Source organism: Coptis chinensis, chromosome 6 (genome assembly GCF_015680905.1).
Source record: "Coptis chinensis isolate HL-2020 chromosome 6, ASM1568090v1, whole genome shotgun sequence".
In the NCBI taxonomy this organism is placed as follows: domain Eukaryota; kingdom Viridiplantae; phylum Streptophyta; class Magnoliopsida; order Ranunculales; family Ranunculaceae; genus Coptis; species Coptis chinensis.
This window is the reverse complement of record NC_141461.1, coordinates 22,661,409-22,685,308: the sequence shown is the minus strand read 5'-3', so window position 1 is coordinate 22,685,308 and position 23,900 is coordinate 22,661,409. Positions and strand designations below refer to the sequence as shown.

Here is a 23,900-nt window from a genome sequence, read left to right as displayed (position 1 = left end):
CTCCGAAACCTCTGACTATAAAGTATCCTTCTGGCTCTGAGAAAAGGAAAAAGAAGTAAAGATTAGATAATGCCGCTCAATCCCAAAGTGGAGATATACTAATTTTTTTGGTAACAAAGGACAAGTAGAAAGTTCAAGTGAAACAGTAGTGGTTGACGTCGAACAAAGGAATGGCAATGATAATGGAGAGCATGAACTGAACGAAGATGTTGAAACTTTGGTGAATGAAGTTGTTGAAGCTTTAGTGAATGAAGATGTTGAACCTTTGGTGAATGATAATGACGAGCCTTTAGTGAATGACGATCTCGATCAAGATACAAATGAGAATACAGAACATGTACCTGTCCACTATTTTGATCCAACAAATTGGGACAATATTGATCAAAATCTTAGAAATTTGCTTGTTGAAAAGGGTCCTATAAGAATTACTGATGTTGATTTTCCTAGAAATCACATTGGCAGACATTTCTCTTCAAAGCATTACACTCGAATAATGTCAAATGGATTTAAAAAAGATAGAACTTGGCTCGTATATTCTGTTTCTTTGGACAGGGTCTTTTGTTTTTGTTGTAAGTTGTTCAAGCGACACACGAACAGTTCTCAATTGGACAGTGAAAGGTATTGTGACTGGCATAACCTAAGTAGAAGGCTTTCAGAGCATCAATCATCTCTAGAGCATCTTCTTTATTGGAATAGTTGGTATGAACTAAAGAAGAGATTTGACAAGAATAAAACAATTGACAAAAAAATACAAGAAGAAATCAGCAAAGAGAGGGAACATTGGCGACAAGTGTTACTACGAATACTTGCTTTAGTAAAAGAACTTGCTAAAGGTAATTTGGCTTTTCGTGGGAAGAATGAGAAGATTTATGATGAGAATAATGGGATTTTTTTAAGTTTAATCGAAATGATTGCTGAATTTGATCCAGTACTAAAAGAGCACATTCAGCGCATTCAAAGTAAAGAAATCCATTATCATTATCTTAGCCACAAGATTCAAAATGAGTTGATAGAGTTGTTAGCAAGTGAGGTGAAGAAAGCCATTGTCCAGAAAATCAAGGAAGCCAGGTACTTTTCAGTAATACTTGATTGTACACCGGATATTAGTCATGAAGAGCAAATGTCACTTGTGATTCGATTTGTAGATGTTACATCAAGTTACCCAAAGGTTGAAGAGTTCTTTTTAGGATTTTTGAAGGTGGATGACACATAAGGATTGGGCCTTTTTGATACACTCAAAAATGTTTTGAACGCTCTTGACCTTGATATTGGTGATATAAGAGGGCAGAGTTATGACAATAGATCTAATATGAAAGGAAAACACAAAGGAGTTCAAAGTAGACTACTTGAAATAAACCTTAGAGCCTTATACACCCCATGTGGCTGTCATAGTCTGAATCTTGCTCTTTGTGATATGGCTAGCTCTTGTTCAAGAGCTATATCTTTTTTTGGAATGGTTCAGCGAATCTATTCATTATTTTCGTCTTCCACAAAGAGGTGGAAAGTGTTTAAAGATCATGTGAAAGATGTGAAGCCCAAGTCAGGTCTCTCGCTAAAGTCGTTGTCAGCAACACGCTGGGAGAGTCGCGTAGACAGTGTTCGTGCAGTTAGACATCAAGCTCCGAAAATAAAAGATGCGTTGGTTTACTTGGCTGAAAACAGTGACGATCCTAAAACAAAGAGTGAAGTTGAGTCACTAGCGATACATGAAATTGAGAGTTTGTTGCGAAACTCTCAATTTTGCAACAAACTCTCAATTTCATAGAATGATGGATAGAAATCCTTGTTATAATATTAGCACGTACTAGTAAATACCAGTTTGTTGGGAAAGAGCACAATTTTGGTTAGATGTTCATCCTTTAATTTTCTCTGTTTTTGGTGTAAAGAAACCATATCTATCTTATAATTTAGTTGTACTACCTGTTGAAGCTCAAAGTTTCATTGGTTAATTTGCTTTCACGAATCATGTCAGACTTTATGAAATGTTTAGGAACTATAGTTTTTCTTGTTTTAAACTATGGTGTATCTGGTAATAATAGGACCAAATTCAACAGATGGAATTTTAAGAACAAGGATTCCAACCACAATCTCATTACAGTGTGTTTCATTCTCCCTATTTCCTAATTGTACTTGATGACAGAAATGAAAACAGTTGTATAAGAAAATTTAAGCATGATAAACGTAACAGTTATTTCCCAATAACCTGAAACAACTCATAGCGTCCAATAACAAGAATAACAGAACATGGTCTTACTTTTGAAGTGAACCAATATTCACATTCAAAAACAAATTCCCAAACAAACCCCTGCTCCCTTTTTGTCTCTTCTTCTTCTTCTTCATCTTCTCTGTTAACTCCAAATAAAACATTCATTCAAACTTGGGTACCGATGACGAACAAGAAAGGGAAGAAAGCTCCAATACCACCACCACCCATTCAGTTTGATCGTTCAGAAATCAAGAAAGAAGCCAAAAAGGCACTCAAGGCACTTCAATGTGGAAATCACAACAGAGCACTTTCTCTGATTAAAGAATCTTGCAATCATTACACTATGTCAGGCGAGCTTCTTCGAGTTCAAGTAGCCATTTGTGAGCATCTTGCTGCTTCTGTGGACGATACCAAGTTGAGAATGAAGTACCTCAAGAATGCTGTAGAACCAGCAAGAATGGCTGCTTTTTTGTCGCCAAACTCGATTGACTTCTGTCTGTCCTACGCGAATTTACTGTACTTAACTTTGGATCGTAGTAGTCCTGATGAGATTATAAAGATTGTGGATGAGTGTAACCGAGGACTTGCAATGGAGCACCCACTTGATCCAGATGATGACATTTTTAGATGTGGGAGTGGAAAGAGGTTATACGCCTTTCAAGATGAGAGTGGAAAGGAGCTTTCTTCTCCTAAAGAAAGAATTGCTCAAATGAGAAAACTACTTGCTTCTTTGAAAGCAATTGCGAGTTCCATTGTTGACGGACATCAGAAGGGGAATGGAAACGAAAACAAAGGGGAGACGTCGCAGCTGGAAACCGTTTCAATGAAGCAGAAGATTCCAGATTACCCATTGGAAAGTAACACCAAGAAAGCGACTAAGACGGAACAAGAGAGGAGGAAGGAGATAGCAAGGCGTGTTGTTACTCAGCGGTTTTTGCAAATACGGCAATCTAAGACAGACCCACAGAAATCTGAGTACCCAGAAGAGAACCTTGAGGACCCGCAATTGTCTTGTCGAATGGTTAAACATAACAGGAAGAAGAACGCAGACAAGTCTTTTTGTTTGCAGAAAAAGAAGGAAATGGTAAGACCTTACTGGAATTCTAAAATGAGTCGAGATGAGAAGCAGAATTTGTTTATTGTGAATGTTAAGGATCTTTTGGCATATTATAACACACAAAAGGATCAAGTGGCATATAAGGTTATTTTAGAAGCTGTTTCTTTTGCTGAGGATCATAAGAATTGGGGATTCTGGGAATGCTGTTCCTGTAATGAGGCATTTTCAGATTCTGAATTGCATTGTGATCATGTGATAACAAATCACCTGGAAGGATTATCGTTAGAACATCTTCCAGAACTCTTGCCTTCAGCACTGGAGGACGACTGGAATATAATGATTACGAATGGAGAATGGACACCGATAGATATGTCTGCTGCAGTGCCTATACTTGAAGCCCGGTGGCGGCAAGTCTCTAAATTAGAACTAAGTGAAATTGACTCCAAGCAATGGGCAATGTCACAGGTTTGGCCACGATCTGATGATTGTGAGCGAGCGCAGTCCCTTAAAGACATTCAAGTGCTTCTCAAATGTATACTTTATGCAACAGAACATGCGAGTTTGGTGATACAATACACGATAAGAAAACTGCAAGATTGTCATCCTGGTTTAAGGCTTTGTGAACTTGGTTTTGACAAAATGCATTTGTGCATCTGTATGTTGGGAGCGTCTGAGCTTGATAAAATCTGTACTTTTTTACAGGAGCTACAAAAATTGTGTAAGAGATATAGTTCCTTTCCAAAAATGATCGAACCTAGACAGGTCGGTCTAGTCAAAGAGAGGATAGTCCTTGATGGTGATTCATTATGTATCCTTTTTGATGAACAGTTACTTCAAGGCGATAGTAGTTTGGGAACATACAATGTCGAGAGTAATTATATTGATGAAAGTTCTTCTGCAACTTTTGTTCTTGATAGTGATCAGAGAGATAGTGGACGTCCCAATAGCGATATGCTATTAGCATGGATTTTTGCAGATCTGTCCAGTGAGGAACAACTGCAGTCATGGACACAGATCAGAGAATATAAAATAGATTGTGGGAACAAACTTCTTCAGATACTTCTGATGACATATCACATTTTAGAAAATATATGTGCAGGAAAAGCTGACAAGCTGTGCTATAAGGAAGCTTTAAAGGCTATTGGGGGTCTCTGTCTGGAAGAACTGAATAAAAGGAGGTGTGGTACCGAATATGTCCCTCTAAGTTTAGTGAAAGTCCTTTCGAAGCGGCAAGCAGAGCTTGTCATTTGGAAAAATTATGATTCCAGGAAAAATAGGTCTGAGTTGGACGCTATATCATCTGTTCTTGAAGAAGCACAACGCGAAGATGTCTCTCAGGAGCAAACTTGGACTATTAGTGTCATAACGAGTATGTGTGATACAAAAAATTTCGAAGATATTGATGTTACCTTGCAAAATTATCTAAATCCAGATGACATTCGCCTAAAAGAAACAATTGAGAGAGCGAGAAGAAGTACAGAATTTGAGGTGTGTGTATTAGCGTAATTTGATGTGTATGACAAAAGCCATGCAATGGTACATGCACTTATATTCTAATATCGTTGTGGTCTTGATCTGCAGCTCATAAAAAGTGATGCATTGATCATACCAGATTGTATATATACATGTGAAATGGCAAAAAAGATCACCCAATTTGCTGCAAACGATTACAGGGCAATCTTGTTGCCTCTAGTGAAGTCATATATTCAGGTAATTTCTATTTTATCTAATAGTTTCTTCTTATAGTTCTTACTTTTCTAAAATGGTGTTACATTATATATCTTGGCTCATTATTTATATCTAGGCGCATTTGGAGAAGCTTGCTGTCAAAGATGCAAAGGATAAATCTGATGCTGCAAAGGACGCGTTATTAGATGAAGTTAAGATCGAGGACCAAAAGAGTGTCAGTAACGGTGGTAAACAATCAAAACAGATGAAGAAGAAGTCGAAGAAAAATAACAAAAAACGCAGAACAGTGGAGCTAAAGGTTTTACAATTTTTAAGTTCTTATTCCTTATTTTGATGGTCCCATTCTTCTTTCAGATTCTTACGTTATTTGGTGCTAATGTTTTTTCTTTGTTCTGTAGAATTCTGTTGGCATTGACCAATTGTCTGCAGAACAAGTGTATGTATCTTCTTAAGGTTCTTACATGGATGCGCTATTTTTAATACTTGAATTGATGAAGTATTGTGTCTCATTATTATGTTAAATGACGTAATCCTTAAAATTTTGTTTCTCTGCAGTTGCGATCCTGATGCTTCTGTCGGTCATCAAGATTTTGAGAGCGTAGCTGCATTAACTGGGGAGGGTTTCGGAAACCAGGAAGAGCGGTTCCAACTGCAAATGGAAGAGTTAGCAGTACTTCCCACTGGTAAGATTTTTCTGCTCCAACATCTTATTCTCAATTCCAAGCCATTTACTTTCGTTGCTATTTGTCAGATACAGATATAACATGCATGCTTAGGTGCACCCCTATGGCCGTGACCTTGTATCCTAACTAGTACTGGTACAACATAGTTAATGCTTAAGTTCCTTTTTGTGCTCGGAACATATCCAAATAGTTTAGTTGACTGGTTAGTTAAGAACACGTTAACGAAGTCATTTAATTTTGATTCTGTTCTTCAATTGAATCTTTGTGGTTTTGATTACGAAAGTGCTCTGTTAGATTATTTGTTGTTTAGATTATACTGTGAAACATGGTCTTAGATGACTTCTTAAGTCCACCCCTGCTGTGCCTGCATATGGTTGTACGTAAATATACCTATTTTGCTTCATCCTGTTTCTGTATAGATGCAACTTAGAATTTTTTGTGATTTAGACTTTAGTATACCTTTTCAGTTCCAAGATAAGCTGGGCCATTTTATGGTGGTGTGGAACTCAATCAGTAAAGTTGACTAACTATTGAACTTCTACAAGAAGACTACTATCTGCTTCATAGAGATCCTTAAACCATGAGATCTCACTTCTTTTTTACTTGATAGGAATTTTTTCTCATTTTTCCTTGTATCTACTCGAGAGGTTTTATGTCTGCTACTCTGCTTAGATCTATTTGTCTTACTTCAGTACGTAGCTGGTCACTAAATTGACGCAATCATGTGGTTGTACCTGTAAAGCTTGTATTAAGACTGTAAGAGTCGTCAAATAATACTGATGTTGAATTGGATTAAGGATCTGATCATGAAGCAATCTTCTGCAGAGAATGTCTCTACCATAGATCACACAGAAGCTGATAGCATCAATCGTTTGAACAAGAACATGCGTCCATGGTTAATTGAAGCTGCTAAGTTTTTAACTGACCGCTGGGTTTCTGCCATTAACGAGTACAATGATCCATCAATCGAACTGTCTGAAAGACCAGTTATGTACTCAGAATATATATAGGAAATCTTAATGAGGGGAGTTTGGAGTTTCTCATCAGATGGACTTCTTGACAGTGCTTCTATCTGTAATAACATGTAATGCAAATGCTAGTACTGATGCTGCATTTATTGATTGTGGTATGGTTAGTTCTGCAGTAACAAAGATGTACCGGTTCTACTTAGCTTTCTAGAATGGACTTGAGGAAGGGCTCATTTGCATTACAGTAGAATACCTAAAGATGTACAAACTCAATTTCAAATTATCCATCTGACAGTTTTAAAATTTTAAGAAGTCAATACTGTAGCGGTGTGGTCCACGACTATTGGGGTCAAAGGTCAAGGGGCGGAGCAAGCCGAAGTGGCCAGCATCAGGAAGTAGAGGATAGTTGGGACGAATGGGCCCAACGCTAGATAAGTGGAGTCAGACTCGAGAGCATGGGATCGCCGGGGGGAATAGTAAAAACCCTACATGTGGAAGAGCGAGAGACGAGAGATGGGAAGAGAGGTGGACGGCTGCGATGAGGGGGGGGAGGAGTATAAAAAGAATAGTGTTGAAGAGAAAGAGGAGAAGAGAAGAAGGAGAGAGAGGAAAAAAGGGGACGGAGGCTGAAGGTTGTAATTTAGGTTTATACATTTGGCACCGTCTGTGGGGACGGTTTGAACAGTAGTAAGTATGGCAACGAAAGCAAAGAGAGGCGTAGGACGTCCGAGGAAGTTGCCGGTCGTAGAGGAGGAGGCGGAGTCAGTAGGGGACGATAGGGGAGAACAGGGAGCAGAAGAGACAGCCGCATCGTCGGAGGAGGAAACGAGACAGCTGAGGGAAGAAGTGGCGAGGTTGAGGGAAGAAAATGAGGAGTTGATAAGGGAGAGGGAGACCGTAGAGGAATCGGAAAGGGAAATGTCAGAGACGATGAGAGAGGAGGAAAGGAGACCCGATGTGGGGGAGAACGGGGCGCCAGGACTCACTAAGGAGCAGGTGAAGGAGATGATCGCCACTGATCTGAAAGCAAGCTTGGACCAAGCGAAAGGCACAGGTGGGGTGGCGAACCAGGTGGTGGTCGGATTGAACCGCAACCCATTGGCCGATGCAATTTGGAGGGCGGAGGTCCCAAAGCGGTTTAACCAGCCTAGATTTGAGAGGTATGATGGGACGGGAGATCTGGCGGACCACATCCACCATTTCTGGCAGCAGATGCCGCTGTAGCAAGAACCCAGGTACGATGGACTGCGGTGTATGATGTTTCCAGCGAGTTTGAAGGGAGGAGCCTCGGATTGGTATTATAGGCTACCCTCGAAGAGTATAAACTTCCTTGAGCTAGAACAAGCCTTCGTGGACCATTTCATACATCAGAAAAGGCGAGTGGTGGACATAGCGGCCCTATTCAATGTAAGACAGAGGATGATGGAGTCAGTCAGAGAATTCCTATGCAGATTCAAGGTGGAAACACTAAAAGTGGAGAACCTGGACGAAAGGACTGCAGTGATTGCCTTTGAGAGAGGGCTGCGACTAGGAACCAGAGTACACGAATCCGTGGCTAAGAATGAGATCACGACATTGCAGGACTTGTATCCGAGGGTGGAGAAATATATAAGGTATGAGGATACGTTGCAGAAAGAAACAAGGAGGCCGGGAAGGCCGTGTTGGCTTTGGATCGAAACGATGGTCGCGGAAGATACGAGTCATCAGACAGAGGAAGTGGTGGACGCCATGGCGAAGCTTCGTGGCCGGAAAGGGGAAGAGTCGAAGCTCGAAGGGAAAATAGAGAACGGAAGCCTTATCGAGAAATGGAGCCGATACCAGTAGATCGGTCGTTGAGCGAATTGTTGCCGCTAATTTAGGGTTTACAGGGCTATGAGGGTCCGCGAAGCAAGCCAGACGAAATACCGGGTAAGCCATACTGTGCCTATCATCGGGTACAGAATCATGAAACAAATGAATGCTACATACGCCCTCAAATGGTTGGTACAAAGGATGATAGGGAGGGGGCTACTGAAAGAGTTTACCAAAGAGAAAGGGAAGGAGGAGCTGCTGCCAAACCAGGGGAGAACACTGGGTATCATAAATGTCATATTCAGTGGAGAAATTTTGAGTCACAACGCTCACCAAGATAGGATACGGCGGATAGCTAGCATACAACAAGTTAACGAGGAGGTAGGTTATTTGCGGTCATCCCCTTGGCCCGCGGTAGGAAAGGGAAGCATAGTGTTTACAGACGCGAAATTGAAGACGATCGACTCTCCACATGAGGATGCTTTGGTGATCACTGTGGCCATGGGAAATTACATGGTGAAAAGGGTGTTGGTCAATTGCGGCAGTGCAGTGGACTTGTTGTTCGTGGGGACGATGGAAGAAATGAGGATAGATAGGAGACAGCTGAGGCCTTCGCAGACCAACTTGTACGGGTTCAATGGGAGTATGACCGAACCATTGGGGGAGCTCTTGCTACCCGTGACCACCGGTCCAGTGACGGTGTTCTCTCAGTTTAAGGTGATAGACGCGAATTCACAGTTCAACGCCATCCTTGGGAGACGATGGATCCATGAGATGAAGGCAGTACCATCCACATATTACCAGGTGATCAAATTTCCCACCCTCACAGGGATGCATGAAGTTCGTGGAGATCAGGTGACAGCGAGGAACAACCATCAGGGAACGGTGAAGAGGTTGATCTGAGGAGACGAGGGAGAGACCTCGAAACCGAGGAAGAGACAAGCGTAGCAATTACAGTGCGCCTCCGCGGAAGAAGAGGCGGAGACGCCGGCAATACCAAAAACGCTGGACGAGATTGAAACAATAAACGTGGGAACGGGGGAAGAGGAGAAATTCACATCGGTGGGATCTAATTTGCCAGAAAAGTGGAAGAACGAATTGATACAATTTCTTTCAGAGAATAAAGATGTCTTTGCTTGGACGATTGAGGAGGTCACGGGATTGGACCAGGAGTTCGCATGTCACAGGTTACACAGGAGGGAAGATGCCAAACCGGTGAGATAGAAAATGCGCGGTGTCAGGCCGAAGTATGCGGAGGGAATCCGCGAAGAGGTTGCAACGTTAAAAGGAGCGGGCATAATTCGGGAAGTGGAGTTCACCGACTGATTGTCCAACATAGTCGCGGTACCTAAGAAGAATGGAAAGGTGCGTATGTGTGTGGACTTCACGGACGTCAACTTCGAGTGCCCTAAGGATAGTTACCCAATGCCGCGGGTGGATGAACTAGTGGATCGGATAGCGGGGTTCAAGATTTCTCTTTCATGGACGCTTCTATGGGATATAACGAGGTCGCGATGCATGGACCAGATCAGGAGGAGACATCATTCATAGTAGAGGGAGGTACTTATTGCTACACAAGGATGTCGTTTGGGTTGAAGAACGCAGGGGCCACCTTCCAGCGACTGGGGGAGAAGATGTTCGCGAGCAAGATACGTAAGGGTATATTGAGATATACATCGATGATATGGTGGAGAAAAGCATGTCCGAAGAGGAACATTTGGAAGGGCTGAAGGAAACGTTTAGCATATTGCGGGCGCATAATTTGAAACTGAACCCCGAGAAATGTACGTTTGGAGTGACCACAGGGAAATTTCTGGGTTACATAGTGACTCACCGGGGAATAGAAGCCAATCCGGAGCAAATCAGAGCACTAGTGGAGATGCCGTCGCCTTAGGACGTTAAAGAAGTACAAAGGTTAGCAGGACGGGTCGCGGCATTAAACCGTTTCATATCTAAATCGTCTGACAAATGTAAGCCGGCTTATCCGTATTTAAGTGCAGATTTCTTATTGTTTTACTAGAGATGGAATAGTATTCATACATCAAGGTTAGAATTTCGGCTTATTAAATTTGTGTAAAGAATTGCTACTTTGGCTTGTAGTTAGCCCTTGTGTTACTGACCACATGAGGTGCATGTTTCAAAGTTGGTTATTGGTGACATGTTGTTGTTTGGTGGTCACATGCTTGGCATAGGGGTTGGTTTGTTTTGTGTTCATTAGGTTATAATTGCTACTCACACGTGGGTTGATTGCATTTTACTTTTATGTTCTGTGGTATGCATGCTAGTTTATTTTGATACATTGAATTTCCTAAATAAATGGCTTCTCTTGTGAGAATTTACTTTAAAAAAACAAGGACCTTACTTTAAAACAACTTGATTGTGAGAATGTACATTGACGAATTATTTTTTTCTTTTCCTAGTCAATCTTTACAACAACTATTTTGGAATTTATTCAACTAAAAATAAGAATATTTTGTATGCTGTGATGGTTAGTTTCCCATATGGAAGTGATGATGATGGGAAGCATGAAGTGCCTGAAGAATATAAAGGGTTAGACTTGTCTTAACAGTATCGTGAAGGCCAGATGATGAAGATAGGTGTGTTCAAGTCCATGTTCTTATTTTAAGAGTAAAATGTAATTTATAATTTCTTTTTTTTTAATTGAACAACTTGTATTTCTCCTTATTAACTATCTTTTAATAATTGTTGATAATTGTGTAATGAAGAATCAGTAGAAAGTTTTGTGGACAATTGGTGGTCGTTTAATTAGAAAAAAAATGTGTAGAAACAGGTTGAAATGTGACATTGGACCTATTTTTTTTTTAATAAAAAAAAAGCATTTTCCCACGGTCCAAGGCAGTGGCTAATATTGTGCTACCATAGGCAAAAACCAACATTTCCCACGGACTAGTGTCGTCGCAACTTCCATGGACTTAGACCGACGCAATGACCGTGGCTATTGGTTGGCTTTTGCCACGGTCATGACTGTGGGCACACTTTTACCGACGCACAAAAAGCCCACGGTTGTGTGACAGATTTTGACCGTGGGTAAAAGTCTTTTGCCACGGTTTAGGGTCGTGGCTAATAACCTGTTTTCTTGTAGTGGCCGTTGTATCGACTGTTGAGGAGGACGCCGGACTTTGTGTGGACATCGGAATGCGAGGAGGCTTTTCAAGAATTGAAGAGGTATTTGGGCCAGGCGCCTTTGCTATCGCCGTCCGAACAAGGGGAGAGATTGTACTTGTACTTGGGAGTGACCGAGTACGCGGTAAGCTCGGTTCTCGTCCGGGTGGTAGACAAGGTTGAAAGGCCGGTATACTTCCAGAGCAAAACACTGTTGGACGCAGAAACACGGTACATCAAAGTGGAGAAGTATGCCTTGGCACTGATATTCTCGGCATTGAAGTTGAAACCATACTTTGAGGCACATTCAGTGGTGGTGGTGACAAATCTACCCCTCAAGCAGGCGCTAAAAGCGGAGAAGTCCGGAAGAATGCTCAAATGGGCGGTGATGCTGAGCTCCTATGAAATACAATATCAAGCAAGAACCGCGGAAAAGGCTCAAGCCGTAGCGGAGTTTCTAGCAGAGTTCCCAGCAGAGGATCCCAATTGGAGGGAAGAAATGCTCATGGAGCTTGAACAGGATGGGGGACCAGATGGGTCAGATCCCTGGGATAAAAGGAATGAGTGGAGAGTGTTCGCGGATGGGTCAGCAATAGATGTGGGCAGTGGAATAGGCGTAGTACTAGTCACTCCAGATAATGACCGAGTCGAGCTGTCTATGAGGCTCGGGTTCGCGGCTACCAACAACGAGTCGGAGTATGAGGCCGTGATAGCAGGGTTGAGCATGGCAGAGGATTTGGGGGTGGAGGAGTTGACGGTTTATTCGGATTCCAACTTAGTGGAATGTTAGGTGAACGGAGGATTCGTTGCTAGGTGTGCCCGAATGGACAAATACTTAGAGGTAATGCATCGCAGGGCAGCCAAGTTCAAGAAAATCAGATTCATACATTTGGCCTGGGGAGAGAACCGGCACGCGGACACTCTGGCATACGTCGCAGCCGCGATGCCGAGGTCTGAACAGAGAGTCATAAGCGTAAAAAAGCTAGAGAGGTCAAGTATTGAGGGCATGGTCGAAGTGTGCCAGGCTGCGGAAGGTGCAGCAGGGTGGATGAGCCCTATCAAGCATTTCCTATTAGGAGGGGAGGTGACCAATGAGAAGGAGAGAAAAAGACTGGAACAAATGGCGCTAAGATACACTCTGGTAGAAGGAGAGATGTATCGAAAGAATTTTGATGGGCCGCTGTTAAGGTGCTTGGGGCCGGACCTGGCACAAGAAGTGTTAGCGGAACTTCACGCTGGAGACTGTGGGAGCCATTCGGCGGGGAGTAACAACGGCACACCGATTGTTAACGCAAGGTTATTTCTGGCCTCACATGAAGAGGGACGCGGTGGAATTTGCCAAGAGATGTGGGAAATGCCAGCGGTTTGCTCAACTGATATTTGCACCAGCGGAACCGTTGCACAATGTGTCCAGCCCGTGGCCATTTGCCATGTGGGCCATGGATATCGTGGGTCCATTACCAATGGCAAAGGGTAAGAGAAGGTTCATGCTGGCCGCTACTGATTATTTCACTAAATGGATAGCAAGTCAAAGAGGAGCAGGTGATTAAGTTTTTATGGGAGAACATTATTTGTAGGTTTGGATTGCCGCATACCATCATCGCGGACAATGGGACACAGTTCACGGGGTCAAAAGTGAGAGAGTTCTTGCAGGCCTACAATGTGAAACAGGGATTCTCGGCTTCGTACAACCCAGAAGGTAATGGGCAGGCCGAATCCTCTAACAAGATGATCATGAACAATCTCAAGAGAAAATTGGAGGATCGGAAGGGAGCATGGGTGGAGGAGCTGAGTCATGTATTGTGGGTGTACACCACACCACTGACCTCCACGACAGAGACCCCTTTCTCACTGACATATGGTATAGAAGTCGTGATCCCTTCAGAGATGGTGGCAGCTACGACATGCACAAAGGTGGTTGACAGCGGACTGAACTAGGGCATACTGGCCAGAGACATGAACTTGGCAGAGGAGAAGCGAGATACCGCGCGCATCATGTTAGAAGAATACCACCGACGCCTACAAAGACAATATGGCAAGCGATTAAAGCCCCATCAATTTCAAGTGGGGGATTTGGTTCTCAGAAGAGCGACTCCAAGCACTAAAAAGGCAAGTAAAGGAAAGCTGGGGCCTAACTGGGAAGGTTCCTACACTGTAGTGGAGGTCGGAGGAGCTAGTACCTACAGACTGCGAACCGTGGAAGGAAAGTTGGTAGAAAGACCTTGGAATGTAAGAATGTTGAAAAAGGTTTATGTTTAAATGTACTACCGGGGCAAGGGACTTGGGCTGTTTGCACATATATAATACAACGACACTTTTGAAAAATCAGCCACTATTGCTATATTTGGGCAATCTGTGTCAAAGAAATAGCGGGGAGAGCCCTTCGCGGTCGTCCAGTCCGAATCAAACTGAGGGGCAAGGCAGTGCCCCATCAAGCTTACCAACCGCAGATGGAGCAGGGGGGAGGGGGAGAGCCCTTCGCGGATGTTATGTCCAAATCAAACTTAGAGGCAAGGCAGTGCCTCATCGGGCTTATTAGCCATGAAGAGAGAGCAGGGGAAGAGCCCTTCGCGGACATCATGTCCGAATCAAACTTAGGAGCAAGGCAGTGCCCCATCGGACTTATCAGTCATGAAGAGGAAGCGGGGGGGGGGGGGAGAGCCTTCGCGGACGTCATGTCCGAATCAAACTTGGGGGCAAGGCAGCGCCCCATCAGGCTTATCAAACTTCGGGCGAGGCAATGCCCTAGAGGCCGTAGAGGGAGAGCTGGGGTAGAGCTCTTCGCGGACGGTACGTCCGAATCAAATGGTGGGGGCAAGGCGGTGCCCCGGCCGAATCATCCACCAATGATCAGGAGATCAAAGAATAAGCACAGAACTGGAGATGGTGAAATTCTTAGTTGAAGTTAACATGATAAAAGATAGCATTTCACATAGAAGGCACACCTCGAGGGTAATGTCATAACACGCCAGCAGGAAAGTATAAAATAATGTTTAACCAAAACCAATACACATAGTCAAAATACCAAGTCAACGAAAATACAGATTCAAGGGGAAGCTAAACGGATCTCTGGAATGATATCGACGGGGTCCTCGGTGTTGACTTCTTCAGCGGAAGGGGTAGCGGCCTCAACACGGGCCTCCTCCGCAGTTTCTTCAACAGTCTCCCAAGCTTCAACCACCTCTTTAGGGTTGGACGGGTCATCGGTGTGCATTTCCTCGTCAGCAGTGGCAGTGGTCGGCGGCACCTCAGGGAGGAGGCGGCCCTCTTTGAGAAGTTGCACATGCTCCTCCTGGATCTTCCTGGCCACCCTCTTGTCAGCCAGGGATCGGTAATGGGTTTGAAGGGTCGCCATGTCTGTCTTATGTAGAGCAAGAAGTATCGCGGTATCTTGTTGGTGTTACTGGAGGAGAGAGGCGCGCTATTGACTTAAACGGTCATTAACAGAATCCATATACACCTGATGATTCTTTTCCGCGACCCGTAGTTCATCTTGGGCTCGGGTTTTAGCTAGGTCAGTGGCTTCTAACTCTTGCTGGAGTCTGACACAAGTAGCTCGCAAGCCGTCTGGACCGCTAACTTCTTTGTCCAGTGAATCCACCTTGGACCGAGCACTAAATAGGCCGCGGATCAGGTATGATATGTCCAGGCTCACCTAAGCACGAAAGGAGCAAGTAAATCAGAAATGAAAGAAAATGGAGCCAGAGTAGAAAGGAGGGTAAGTACCTTCTCCCAGTTGGTGTACAAGGAGGTGCGATGATGTTTGAAGGTGCCGGTTTCTACGTAAGCCATGTCCTTCGGTAAATGAGAGCCATAAAAGATGGAGGAGGCCATGACTGGGTTTTCGAGGGATGAGTCAGCGATATTGACCCGGCGGTGGCGCACCTTGAAGAATGGGGCAAAATCAGCAGGGGTGATGCAGGGGTCAGTAGAGACAGCGGCCTCCTTGCCTAGCCGGCGGGCGGGGACAGAAGGAGTTTCTTCTTCAGATGTCCGGATGACGGGAGTCGGGTCTTCGGACACTACGGTCTTCTGACGTTTTTTCGGTGGCCCATCGGCGGAAATAGCCACTGCGAAAGGCGAGATTTCCGTTACTTCATCGTCACTATCGAACAACTTCATTTAAGAAAGATTCATGTTCGCGGAGGGAGAGGGTGGAGGAGTGTATTGATCTTCCCAGGCAGAGATGGTTCTGTAGGAAGGCAAAGGTGCAGGAGCCAAGGGACGACAGGGAACACCGGGTGGAGGAACTATGGAAGAAGGGTAGGAACCTTTGGTTGGTTGGCGGCGGTGTGAGCAAGAACGGGAACGGTTCTGAGGAGGAGGAGAGGCTCGTGGCCTACGTTCTTTGGGAGGGGGTGGACGGTAAAAGGGTGCAGAAAATCCTAAAAGTCACGAAGCCGCAGAGCCTCGAGTAGAGGGGTACCAGTACGTGGAGGGGTGGATGTTTAAACGGTCAGCTTGGGCAGTACCCAGATCATGGAGTCTATCAAAGATTGGACAGATGTAGCCGACATATGTCCTTGATTTAGAATCGGGTCGCCAACCTGCAAGGGAATACCAACAAGAGAGTATTAGTCTCGCAAAAAGGAAAACAAAAAGAGGGAAACAACAACGAAACTCACCGCTAGACTGAAAAATGAGGTGATTGAGCGTCATCCTGGCAGGGAGGTCCGCGGGCAGGAAGTTGCCGGAAATGTACAGCGGGTAATGGTGCCACTGTTTATCCGATGACGTGATGCGGAGTAAGAAAGTTTTCTTTTGGGGACGGACACAGAAGGATTGGTATCCCACACCAACATCCTTGGTACTTTTCTTTAGGAAATACTGGGAGATAATATCGCGGCTCATTATCTGGGGATCGCCGGTCCTGTTGTAATAGTTCGCGGAATATATGACTCTCTAGAAATTGCCGATGCCTTGGCAAGGGGGAATGTTGAAATGGTTACACACCTCCACATCCAATAAGGTGAGAGGGAGCCGCAACCCGGCAACAATCTGGCCTACTGTCGCGATTAAACACCCGGCCGCGGAGGTACTAAGTGGGGATAATGGGTGACCGAAGGCACGTGCTCTATCAGAATGTATGCTGGGATTCCGTAGGCAGCCCTAATTGTACCTAAATTAGGTCTACGATATCTGGACGGTGGCGATAAGGGGGTAAGAAAACGACCAGAAGTGGATGGGGCTGCCATGGCGGCCACATGAGGTGGAGAGGCCACCTCGGTAGACCTAGAAGATGAAGAACCATCGGAGTGAGAGGGGGAAGGGTTCTCGGAGGTCGTTGTCGACATCGAGAAAAAGATGAACATACTTGAAGGGAGGAAGAGATGTTAACAGACGCAAGATAGAGGGAGAGAAAGAATGATAATGCTAACAATAAGATAAGAAAAACAGGAATCAAGAGAAATGAACCTGCACCGGAGACCAACGATGACGAAATCCGACCGGAGCAAGCGCTGATAGGGAAGAATTTAGGGGAAGGGAGAGCCAACAAGGTTGGGCGATGGAGAGAGAGGCAGATGAAGAGAAACTGGAAGAAGAAAGTGAGGGAGAGAGTGGGAGCGGGAGTTTAAATAGTGCTGGGGGTAAAGTAGTAATTACATAGGTGCGGAAATCAAAGGGACGACAGAGGAACCGGCAGGAGATCGACACGTGGAAGTGTGGAACCCGAGGAGGGGCAGAAATGGTGTGCACAATGAGTAGCCCACGGCGCACACGAACCCCAACGCAAGACCAAAAAGGCCCAGTGAAAGAAAAAGGGGAGAAGGTTCTCGACCCCGGGCCTGTCACCGAAAGTCGCGGTGTCGAGAAGGGGCATCTTTAGCGGTATGGTCCACGACTATTGGGGTCAAAGGTCAAGGGGCTGAAGCAAGCCAAAGTGGCCAGCATCGGGAAGTAGAGGATAGTTGGGGGACGAATGGGTCCAACGCTAGATAAGCGGAGTCAGACTCGAGAGCATGCATGGGATCGCACCGCGGAGCACAGGGGAATAGTAAAAACCCTACACGTGGAAGAGCGAGAGACGAGATATGGGAAGAGAGGTGGACGGCTGCGATGAGGGGGGGAGGAGTATAAAAAGAATAGTGTTGAAGAGAAAGAGGAGAAGAGAAGAAGGAGAGAGAGGAAAAAAGGGGACGGAGGCTGAAGGTTGTAATTTAGGTTTATACAAATACCTAAAATGTTATAAAAGGATTATGCTGGTCTCAACTTTTTTCTTAGTTAGTTACCATTTTGTTTTGAAGGAGGTTCTAGAAGGGAAGGTGCTTTTAGTAGTTGATGTTCACTGGAAATTAAACCTAACATTTGTCGAATTTGTACTAGCTTTTAGTGCCAAAGGCCACTACAAACTGAATCAGATCAAGTTACATGAGATGAGCTCTGGAAGAGATGATTCCCTGGGCTCTAATGTTCTGCCCGTATTGGTTGAAAACAAGGTTCCTAAAAAAAGGGTTGTCTGGATGTATGTACTAATTTCAACAGTTCTACCATTGCAAAGTTCTCTGTTTGTGACGAATTGGCTCTTTTGCAGTACATGTTTCTTCACATTAATTTTTCATATCCAATCTTCCTGTTTCGGTATATTACATGTACTCTACTAGTCTACTAGAAAATAAAATTTAAACTTCACAGACATAAAAGTATCAGAAAAAAGGTGTTTTTAAATATATGCTCACCTTAAAATTGCTTGTGATACCAGATGCAGTCTAATAATTCCTTGCTTGGAAGCTGTTTCAATGTACATTATCATTGGACACACAATCACACAATCGGCGGCCAATATTGAATGGTGAACGTGTTTATCTTGGTAAGTAATGGTAATACTAATTTTTCATCTTGCGAGTTTTATAATTAGAAAATTAAGGATCCACATGATGGATATCAAGATATATATTATTTTGGAGAAGATATATTTGTTTGCAAATTTATGTTGTTTTCTTCTCTTACTGCTAACTTGAAAGGAAATTGTTAAACCTGCAGCCTTATTTTTGCCATCGTTTTCTCCTGACGTATATACCCTTCTTAGCATCTGAAACTATATTACACTAATGGAGGTTAAAATCGTCATTTTCTGATCCAGTAAAATATGGTAACGGTCATGCAGAAAAATAAGGAAACTAATCTGCACCGAAAAAATCAAATAAAATCAGGAAACTATATCAAGTGGTCTCCTCATTTCCCTACCCTCTTATTTCTATCAAAAGGGGGGTTCTTCTTAATATAGCACACCAGCCAGCATATCCTAGATTCTCTAGATTTGTTTGTATTCCATTCCAAAATAACCTAGAGAATATCTTGTAAATATCCTAGAAGATATATTGTAATATCTTGTAAATATCATTTGCTATTCTATAAAAGGGACATAGGTATCTCATGGAGAATACCGATTCACAATATTCTTGAGTCTTTTACATGGTATCAGAGCCCTTGTTTTTTAAAAAAAAGGCATTTTTTTATTGTTTTCATTTTCTTAGCGTTGCGTGGTTTTGTTTTCTTGGCATTGTGGTTGAGCCTTTCACGACAGTCTAGGGGTTTCGTTTTCTTGGCGTTATTGTATTTTCTCGATATGTCTTGTGAGAAAAGTGATTTTATTTGCATTCGGCTCACTGGGAAGAACTATTCTGCCTGGGCCTTTTAGTTCCCGTTATTTGTAAAGGGAAAGGAGCTTCTTGGCCATCTGGATGGCACTACTACAGCCCCTGATGCTGTGAAAGAACCGGCCAAATTCACTTCTTGGGATACCAAGGATGCCAAAATTATGTCTTGGATCCTTGGATCTGTGGAACCCCAGATTCTCCTGAACCTACGCCCCTACAAGACAGCTCATGCAATGTGGACTTACTTGAAGACCATCTACCATCGATCCTATCTTTGCTTTCGCGGTTTTCAAAATTTTGAATTTGAAATGGGTAACTACTCTTAAGGTGTGTTGTCCATTGAAGAATTGTATTCTGGTTTTTCCAATTTGTGGGCAGAATATTCAGATATTATTTCTGCAACTCTTCCTACTAATGGGTTGGATATTGTTTAACAAGTACATGAGGTTAGCAAAAGGGATCAGTTTCTTATGAAACTTAGGTCATAATTTGAACCTGTGAGGTCTCAGTTAATGAACAGAGATCCCGCTCCTTTGGTTGTGTGTTTGGGGGATTTATTTCGTGAAGAACAGAGACTACTCACTCGGGCCTCTATGGAATATCAGGCTGCTGTCACTCCTCAGGTCGCCTATAGTGCTCAACATCGATCCAAGAGATGGGATCTAGTCACTACTCAATGCTTCAGCTGTAAGGATTTTGGTCACATAGCCAAAAATTGCACTAAGAAGTTTTGCAACTATTGTAAGGAGTCTGGTCACATCATCAGTGAGTGTCGGATCCGGCCACCAAGAAGGAAGGGTACTGCTTATTCTGCGGTTGCTGATTCTGGTTCCCCTGCTCCTATTGTTCATGCTCATGCTACCACATCCTCACCTCTCTCTCAGGATATGTTACACCAAATTGTTTATGCACTCTCGGCTTTAGGCTTCTCAGGTAACAAAAAATCATCCTCTCAACCTTGGTATCTCGACTCGGGGGCTTCCAATCATATGACAAATAATTCAACTTCTCTTCAGAATCTCAAATCCTATGTTGGTCCTCTTAAAATTCACACTACAAATGGTAGCTCTCTACCTATTACTGCCGTGGGTGACATTTCTCCCATTATAAAAAATGTCTTGGTTTCTCCCCAATTATCTACGAATCTGATTTCTGTTGGTTAGCTTGTTGATAATAATTGTAATGTGATTTTTTCTTCGTCTGGTTGTATGGTGCAGGATCAAATGTCACAGAAGACAATTGTGAAGGGTCCTAAGGAGGGGCGACTGTTTCCATTGGTCATACATCCCCAATCTAGTCCTTTCATTTCTGCATGGTATTCTTTTTGTACTAGTTCTAATTTGCGTCCTGAGGATTGGCATCGGCGCCTAGGCCATCCTAATCCTCGGGTACTTCATACATTGTTTCAATCTGGTTTTCTATACAATAAAAACTCTGTTTCCCTTGATTCGTTGTCTTTTGATTGTTCTTCTTGTAAGCTAGCTAAGAGCAAAAGTCTACCTTTTCTCAATCTGGGTTCACATGCTTCTCAGCCTTTTGATATTGTGCATAGTGATGTATGGGGAATTCCTCCTGTCATCTCTTATGCACAATACAAATATTTTGTAACCTTCATTGATGACTATAGTAGGTTTACTTGGATTTATTTCTTGCGTGCTAAAAGCGAGGTTTTCTCAATCTTTAAAAATTATCTTGCACTCATTAACAATCAATTCAATTCCTCTATCAAGAGTCTTTGATTTGATTTAGGAGGCGAATATCTGTCAAATGAGTTTCAACACTTTCTTCAAGAACGAGGCATTCTTTCTCAACGATCTTGTCCAGCTACCCCACAACAAAATGGAGTGGCTGAACGTAAGAACAGACATCTTCTTGACATGGTTCGGGTTTTACTTCTAGAATCCTCTGTTCCTCCTCGTTTTTGGTGTGAAACTTTATCTACTACCGTTTATCTCATAAATAGACTGCCTACTCCTCTGCTTGATAATGTTTCACCATATTTTCGTTTATTTGGGAATCATCCTCGTTATTCTAATCTGCATACATTTGGTTGTGTTTGTTTTGTTCATCTTCCCCCGCATGAAAGAACTAAGCTTTCTGCTCAATCTGTGAAATGTGCATTTCTTGGTTATAGTTCTCATCAGAAAGGTTTTTTAGGTTATGATCCTGACGCTCATTGTTTACGCATTTCACGACATGTTGTTTTCTTTGAAAATCAAAAGTTTTTTCTCTCTCATGTGGATCCTGCGCCTTCTATATATTCTATTCTTCCTGATTTTTCCACCCCTACTATTCCTACAAATCGATTTCAGCCAGGTCTAGTTTATACTAGACGCTCTCGCCCCTTGGTTACTCCTTCTCTAGACCCTCCTGATTCTCCTGTGACGATTGATCGGGCACCCTCTCTGGCAGTTGTTCCTAGACGATCTACCCGAGTTTCTCATCCTCTTGATTGGTATGGTTTTTCCTCACATATTTCCATGACTACTACTCTCTCCTCTATTTATATTCCTAATTCTTATAAACAGGCTGTGGCACATGAATGTTGGCAACAGGCCATGCAGGCGAACTCGATGCGCATGAGCAAAATCAAACGTGGGATGTAGTACCTTGTCCTTCCTTGGTGAATCCTATTGGTAGTAAGTGGGTGTTTTCTGTTAAGCTTCGCTCTGATGGCTCTTTGGAACGTTACAAAGCTTGATTAGTAGCCCTGGGCAACCGACAAGAGTATGGCATAGATTATGATGAGACATTTGCCCCTGTTGCCAAGATGACTACAATTCGGCTTCTTCTTGCCTTGGCTACCTCACATTCTTGGCAGTTACACCAAATGGATGTTAAGAATGCTTTCTTGCATGGGGATCTTAAGGAAGAGATTTACATGAAACTTCCTTCTGGTATGACACTTCCTACCCCTAACTCCGTTTGTAAGTTGAAACGTTCTTTGTATGGTCTTAAGCAGGCTCCCAGGGCATGGTTTGAAAAGTTTCGTAGCACACTACTTGGGTTTTCATTTACCCAAAGTCAATATGATACATCCTTATTTTTTCACAAGAGTAAAGATGGTATGGTCTTTCTACTGGTGTATGTGGATGATATTATCATCTCGAGTTCAGATGTGACACTTATTACGAAGCTGCAACAACATTTACATACAGTATTTCAGATGAAAGATCTTGGGGCATTCACTTATTTTCTTGGTTTAGAGATTCGCTCTCAACCACACGGGTTGTTTCTTAATCAACACAAGTATACACAAGATCTGGTCCACCTTGCACGGCTGGAAGACACCACTTCAGTTGATACTTCTCTTGAAGTGAATGTAAAATTAAGAAAGGATGAGGGTGACCTTCTTGATGATCCTACCTTATATCGACAATTAGTAGGGAGTCTAATTTATCTCACTATTACTAGACGACATTTCTTATGCGGTTCATACTACGTTAGCGTGTTTATGGCTTCACCACGACATCTTCACATGGTAGCGTTCCGTCGATTATGCGGTATCTTTTGGGGACTCCCCATTAGGGATTATTTTTCCACATGGCAAAGCACTCAATCTAGTATCATCACGGTGATGCTTGATTGGCGATGTCCGATTTCTCGGCGATCTACAACTGGATGGTGCATTTTTTTTGGTGATTCGCTTATTTCATGGAAATGTAAGAAGCAAGATTGTGTGTCAAAATCATCTACTGAAGCTGAATATCGGGCCATGTCAGTCCTCTGCTCAGAAGTGGTCTAGCTTCGTGGGATTCTCTCTGAGTTAGGTTTTCCTCAAACCAACCCAACTCCCATCCATGGCGATAATACTAGTGATATACAAATTGCTGCAAATCTAGTGTTTCATGAGAGAACAAAACATATAGAGGTTGATTGTCATTATATCCGAGATGCCTATGAAGCAAAGGTTATTACTCTGCCTCACATTCCTACCGAACATCAGGTCGCTAATCTTTTTACTAAGGCAATGACAAGACAACGACATCAGTTCCTTGTTAGCAAATTGATGCTTGTTGACTCACCAACATCAATTTGAGGGAGGGTATCAAAGAGGGTTCTTCTTAATATAGCACACCAGCCAGCATATCCCTAGATTCTCTAGATTTGTTTGTATTCCATTCCAAAATAACCTAGAGAATATCTTGTAAATATCCTAGAAGATATATTGTAATATATTGTAAATATCATTTGCTATTCTATAAAAGGGACATAGGTATCTCAAGGAGAATACCGACTCACAATATTCTTAAGTCTTTGACACTTTCTAATAGATTATACCTAGCCTTTGAACTCAAGAGTGAAATTGGTAAGTAAATTCTACTTGCGTCTCGTCTGCAATGTTTTCTATTAATTTCAAGCAGAATTTCGATACACATATTTCTTATTATTATTATTTTTAGTTTGATTACTATATTTCTTCAATTTATTCTATTGATTTTTATTGAAACATAGTATAGAAGGTTGGAACTTTCAACCTATGAATTGGTGTACTCTTGATCAAGGTGCACCCGGCCTCTTTCTGTATAGACTCTACCGTGCATGACTTGTTTTTGTGCAATACTTGTCCTCTGATCTTTATATAGATAAAACCTTTCTCTTGTACATTCTTAGGAAACTCTTTATTTATTAATGACTATTTTACTTCATGTATGCTAGGAAGTGATAATGGTGAGAAGAAAAGATACGAGGACATGGTTGGATGAAAGAACATGGACGGATGTTTGTAGGAATATCCCATCTCAAAGCAAAGGTACTTGCCACGAATTTCCAGCCGATATTATC

The 23,900-nt window shown here is 42.9% G+C and overlaps 3 protein-coding genes across 4 annotated transcripts; all 3 read left to right on the top strand.

Moving 5' to 3' along the window:
• The first annotated feature begins 2,013 nt into the window (after positions 1 to 2,013).
• Positions 2,014 to 11,131, top strand: LOC147492133 (uncharacterized). Of its 2 annotated transcripts, none has more exons than XM_086568797.1 (6): positions 2,014 to 4,751; positions 4,845 to 4,973; positions 5,068 to 5,250; positions 5,351 to 5,388; positions 5,508 to 5,635; positions 10,888 to 11,131. In XM_086568797.1, exons 1-6 carry the CDS (start codon positions 2,388 to 2,390, stop codon positions 10,947 to 10,949), a joined length of 2,904 nt encoding a protein of 967 aa, XP_086424923.1. In that variant the 5' UTR covers positions 2,014 to 2,387; the 3' UTR covers positions 10,950 to 11,131. The 2 variants fall into 2 exon arrangements, with proteins under 2 accessions (XP_086424923.1, XP_086424922.1); XM_086568796.1 differs by lacking the exon at positions 10,888 to 11,131 and adding an exon at positions 6,461 to 6,805 and having other exon boundaries at positions 2,111 to 4,751.
• A 190-nt stretch (positions 11,132 to 11,321) lies between these two features.
• Positions 11,322 to 12,307, top strand: LOC147492132 (uncharacterized). The gene is made up of 2 exons (XM_086567416.1): positions 11,322 to 11,417; positions 11,498 to 12,307. The coding sequence occupies exons 1-2, from the start codon at positions 11,322 to 11,324 to the stop codon at positions 12,305 to 12,307; spliced, it is 906 nt and encodes a 301-aa protein (XP_086423542.1).
• A 153-nt stretch (positions 12,308 to 12,460) lies between these two features.
• Positions 12,461 to 13,455, top strand: LOC147492131 (uncharacterized). The gene is made up of 2 exons (XM_086567415.1): positions 12,461 to 12,990; positions 13,095 to 13,455. Exons 1-2 carry the CDS (start codon positions 12,461 to 12,463, stop codon positions 13,453 to 13,455), a joined length of 891 nt encoding a protein of 296 aa, XP_086423541.1.
• The last annotated feature ends 10,445 nt before the right edge of the window (positions 13,456 to 23,900 follow it).